The sequence below is a fragment of the Pinus tabuliformis genome, chromosome 7 (genome assembly GCF_031772625.1).
Source record: "Pinus tabuliformis cultivar Carrire ecotype Pingquan chromosome 7, CPIR1, whole genome shotgun sequence".
Lineage (NCBI taxonomy): Eukaryota > Viridiplantae > Streptophyta > Pinopsida > Pinales > Pinaceae > Pinus > Pinus tabuliformis.
The window spans coordinates 1646412345-1646417678 of NC_142293.1; the positions used below are offsets into that span (position 1 = coordinate 1646412345).

The 5334-nt window shown below is 36.4% G+C and overlaps 1 protein-coding gene across 1 annotated transcript; it reads left to right on the forward strand.

The window, feature by feature from the left end:
- Nucleotides 1–420: 420 nt before the first annotated feature.
- LOC149254713 (uncharacterized) lies at nucleotides 421–4955 on the forward strand. The gene is made up of 10 exons (XM_089454822.1): nucleotides 421–709; nucleotides 1162–1431; nucleotides 1612–1727; nucleotides 1871–1970; nucleotides 3212–3327; nucleotides 3471–3570; nucleotides 4174–4320; nucleotides 4453–4513; nucleotides 4607–4704; nucleotides 4830–4955. The coding sequence occupies exons 1-10, from the start codon at nucleotides 554–556 to the stop codon at nucleotides 4953–4955; spliced, it is 1290 nt and encodes a 429-aa protein (XP_089310948.1). The 5' UTR covers nucleotides 421–553.
- The last annotated feature ends 379 nt before the right edge of the window (nucleotides 4956–5334 follow it).

Consider the following 5334-nt stretch of genomic DNA (forward strand, 5'->3'; position numbering starts at 1 on the left):
GCCACGGAACACATCGAAGCCTCGATATTGTTTCCTCGCAAGCAGAACACCACATCGACCCTGGCAGCGCGCAAAAATACATATGAAAAGAAACAGATGCCACTCAGACCACCAGCAACGATCAGAGGAAATTTTTCCACAGGGGAGCGATGTCTCTGTCCTCTGCAAACACAGGGTGCTTCAATGAATAAACACAGTGTATGCATTCTCTCCTTGTTTTTACAGATAATTTATATGTTGCAAACATGTCATTCCCTCAATTGGGTTTATTACAGTGAAATGTGGCTATGGAGCAACAGGTTATCAACCTCTCTGCTCAACCATCGAAATTTTTTTAAGTGGATACCCTTTTTTGGTACGTTCAGTTGGAAGTGTGAATCAGGATTTGGTTTTATTGTTTTTGCCATCACAGAGCGACAGATTTATCTCGGCAAGAGGATCCATCGATTTGGAGGTAGTTAGATTCATGATCATGTAGAAGCAAAAGGACAGTGACGATACCCATGTCCTCTCCCCTTCCCCCTCCCCTTCCAAAAAAGCATACAAGAAGGAGATGGCAGCCACTTTATTGAAGAATGCCCGTGCTGCGGACAACAATTACAGAATTCTTTCTTTCAATGGAAAATCATCGACTGTTTCCCAGGCTTCACAAGAAAATGTGCTAGCTAATTTCCCTATTTCTAGAAGAGCACGCAGATATATTGCTCAGGTAGGCCTAGATTTCATATTTTTTTACAGTCATTTTCACTAGATATTCCATAATCAAATCTTGAATACCATTGATGTTTACTCGTTATTGAATCAAAGCCCTTGATCCTATTTTCAATTGCAGCATTATCCCATATGGAGGAATGTGCTACACAGATTTTTTTCTTTTTCATTTGTAACGCTGAAATCGCTACCACACCCATTCCAATTTCTTAATTTTTTTTATAACAGAATGATGTTAGAAATCATTTCAGTACAGGAAAAGTACCCCTTTGCAAACAAATCCATGATAACATTTTTTTTTTAACCATTGATATACTCTTCGGACACCACATAAACTACATAGTATTTGGGGTTTTTGTTATTAGTACACTGGATATGCCTATCTGAGGACCATTGTCCTTTGTCCCTTTTTTTTCACCTAGTAATTTAACTTATCCATGTTGATTGCAGTCTGCAGATAGAACCCTGGATGCGCACGACCTTCTGGATGATTATTACTTGAATCTATTGGATTGGAGTTCCACCAATGTTTTGTCCATAGCCCTGAACAACACTGTATACTTGTGGCATGCTTCTGATAGCTCTATATCTGAGCTTCTGATTGCAGATGAAGAAGAGGGTCCCGTTACCAGCGTTAGTTGGGCACTCGATGGGACGCAAATTGCCATTGGGTTGAATAATTTTGTTGTACAGTTATGGGACTCGCAATCTAATAAAAGGGTAAATAAAACCTGTTTATCTCTTCCAAGGTTTTCTCATTCTAAGATAACCAACAGCATTTATGTTTTACGGACAAACTGAAACATGAAGATTTTATTAACTCGTTTGATAGCTTTCTTCTACCATATTTTTCCCACTCAAGATCTCTGTAGTAATTTCTATGCCTCTGTTATTTTTCAGAATTATATGTTCAAGTATGATAGTGTCCACGGACAATGGAAGCATCATGAAGTCAAGGTCAAAGACTCGAAAACTTTACTCTTTGGAGAAACATCTGTTGCTATATTTGGTTTGAGGTAAAACACTTGTTTATGGAGATCAATGAGAGTTTCGTAGGTCAGTTACTACTTGAGCTTAGGCATGAATAGAGTGTGAGCGCTGACATTGTCTATTTGTTCCCATTTGTCTAACTGTTCACATTTTGGTTTGAAAACTGTAGAAATCCTGAGGAAATACCATGGGGCGAGGTCGACGCAGAGTATGTGGTTGAATCTACAGGTGTCTTCACCGATAAAGAGAAAGCAGTTGCTCACTTGAAGGTTTGAATATTACCATTCCACAATTCAATTATAATTGATTTTTTCCTTCAAAGTTTATTCGACATGCTACTAATTAAAAATACAATGTACCTAAAAGTTGATAAATGATATTTGAGGTAACTAAGGAGTTGTCACATGTAATACCGCTCCCTCCCTACATGAGCAAGGAGATTTGGCAATAGCATGTCTCAAGTAAAAAAATTACCTCAGTTGCTTCAAGATAGCCCTGAGAAACCTGAAATGTCTGAAATGTCTTCTCTTCATGGGAAGTTATGATCAGGACCTTACCTGAACAAAACTTAGTATGACCAGGGTCTTACCTGAGCAACAAATAGTGAGACTACCACGTTACCATGTCAACTGACAAAATACAGCTTGTTACCATTACTTTCACGCAGTCATGAAAGTGCACTGTAGTTCGAAACCTAGGGCTCATGATTTTCCTATCTTTACATCCAAATTATCTCTTTGTAAAGCCCACTCTGTTAAGCCAGAAATGTTATCAAGGCTTGATTTGCTCTCTTGAAATCCTGCTCGATCATTATATACGGTATCCATGGAAAATTTTAGGGGCTAATGTTCGCCCAGTGGGCTAATTTTCCATGATTTTTCCAAAAAACGATTCGCCAATTTCCAATTTTTATAAAAGATGATTCGCCCAAATTTTATAATATAAATTTATTTTACCTTAAAAATCGCCAACATTACATAGAGACCATATATAAAATCATTATAAATTTGAATAATTTTGCAAATATATCATTAAAAAATTCATAGTTTGCATATTAGGGATTAGTGAGATTCGCCAATGTTTTTAAACTTCAAGAAAATTTTCCATCCTTAAAATTTTCCTCGACGGTATCTTTCAAGAATATTTGAGTTCATTTGCATAATGAATACATTATTCTTTGGCAAAGTCCGCTTGTGTAATATATACATTATTCTTTGCTAAAGTCCTTTTAAATGAGCAATTTTTCTCTTCTTCCTTATTTATCTATCTAGGAGGAATTCTTCATTGAAATTTAGGCATATCTGCACATCATTCTCCTGATGAATTTTGGATCGTCTACCTGAAGATTGTTCTTCGTTTTGCATTTTTTGTTCTTCGATTTATTCCCAACAGCATTTATGTTTTACGGACAAACTGAAACAGGAAGATTTTATTAACTCGTTTGATAGCTTTCTTCTACCATATTTTGCCCACTCAAGATCTCTGCAGTAATTTCTGTGCCTCTGTTTAGAATTATATGTTCAAGTATGACAGTGTCCACAGACAGTGGAAGCATCATGAAGTCAAGGTCAAAGACTCGAAAACTTTACTCTTTGGAGAAAAATCTGTTGTTGTATTCGGTTTCAGGTAAAACACTTGTTTATGGAGATCAATGAGAGTTTCTTAGGTCAATTATTGCTTGAGCTTAGGCATGAACAAAGTGTAAGTGCTGACATTGTCTATTTGTTCCCATTTGTCTAACTATTCACATTTTGGTTTGAAAACTGTAGAAATCCTGAGGAAATACCATGGGGCGAGGTCAGCGCAGAGTATGTGGTTGAATCCACAGGTGTCTTCACCGACAAAGAGAAAACAGTTGCTCACTTGAAGGTTTGAATATTACCATTCCACAATTCAATTATAATTGATTTTTTCCTTCAAAGTTTATCCGACATGCTACTAATTAAAAATACAATGTACCTAAAAGTTGATAAATGATATTTGAGGTAACTAAGGAGTTGTCACATGTAATACCGCTCCCTCCCTACATGTGACAACTCCTTAGTTACCTCAAATATCATTTATCAGTAATACCGCTCCCTCCCTACATGAGCAAGGAGATTTGGCAATAGCATGTCCGCTTTGGCTCTTTCTCAATTTATAAAATTGACACTGTTGACTGATATCGACATAACCAACCCTATTCTAAGTTGAAACTTCTTTCAAATTGAGCAGTCACCTCATGAAAGGTTACCTTAAAATTGCTCCATAGTTGTGACTATTCGAAATTGACGAGGTGATTAAAAAATAACATGTTTGTTTTCAGTTTCTTTGGAGAACAATCTATTCTATGATTTTTTTGTGGTGCATGCAAAAATATTTGAAAGGCTATTAACATATTTAATTTTGTAAATTTCAAACGGTATAAAGTGCAACAATGGAAATTACAATTTGAACTCCATATAATAAAAAAAATTTGTTGATTTCTAATAGGCAGGTGCTAAAAAAGTTGTTATCTCAGCTCCAAGCAAGGATGCACCTATGTTTGTTGTTGGGGTTAATGAGCAGCAATACAAATCTGATTTCAACATTGCTTCAAATGCAAGTTGTACTACTAACTGCTTGGCTCCCTTGGCTAAGGTTTGCAATGATATTTTTACTAAATTATCACAGTTTTCATTGTATAGGTATCTTTATATGAGAAAAATTACATATTGCTGGGGAGGAACTATATGTTAAAAGAGAACAAAAACACTCTGTTTTCTCTCATAGGTAATCAATGACAAGTTTGGCATTGTTGAAGGTCTCATGACAACTGTCCATTCCATCACAGGTACACTTACTATGAACTAGTATTATGCCCTTGAATTTTATTGATACAAGGCGTTTGCAAGTTGCATTGACTCATGTTTTTGTATGTAAACAGCAACACAGAAGATAGTTGATGGACCATCAAACAAGGACTGGCGAGGTGACAAAGGAGCTGGTTTTAACATTATTCCTAGCAGTACACGAGCAGCTAAGGTAAGAAGCAACAAATTATGAATGATGATTAAACATATTTAAAAACATCAGTAAATCTTTTATTCTAGTGATTATCATTCACATTAAGCACTTTATAAGGTTAGTTTTATTGATTTACTTCTCAGACAATTCTTTCGGTCATTCTTTTCATGTATAAAAATTACCTCGGCTGCTTCAAGATAGCCTTGAGAAACCTGAAATGTCTGAAATGTCTTCTCTTCATGGGAAGTTATGATCAGCACCTTACCTGAACAAAACTTAGTATGACCAGGGTCTTACCTGAGCAACAAACAGTGAGACTACCACCTTACTGTGTCAAGTGACAAAATACAGCTTGTTACCATTATACTACCACCTTATCGTGTCAAGTGACAAAATACAGCTTGTTACCATTACTTTCACGCAGTCATGAAAGTGCACTGTTGTTCGAAACCTAGGGCTCATGATTTTCCTATCTTTACATCCAAATTATCTCTTTGTAAAGCCCACTTTGTTAAGCTTGTCTGTTTCTATTTTCCACTGGTGTTTGTTCATCCTTATGGTTACCCTTGACAGTTAGGTGACTGTTAGGAGAGCAAATGGGAAGTACCACTTCTTTATAGTAGGCGCAACAACACAGTTGCTTGACAT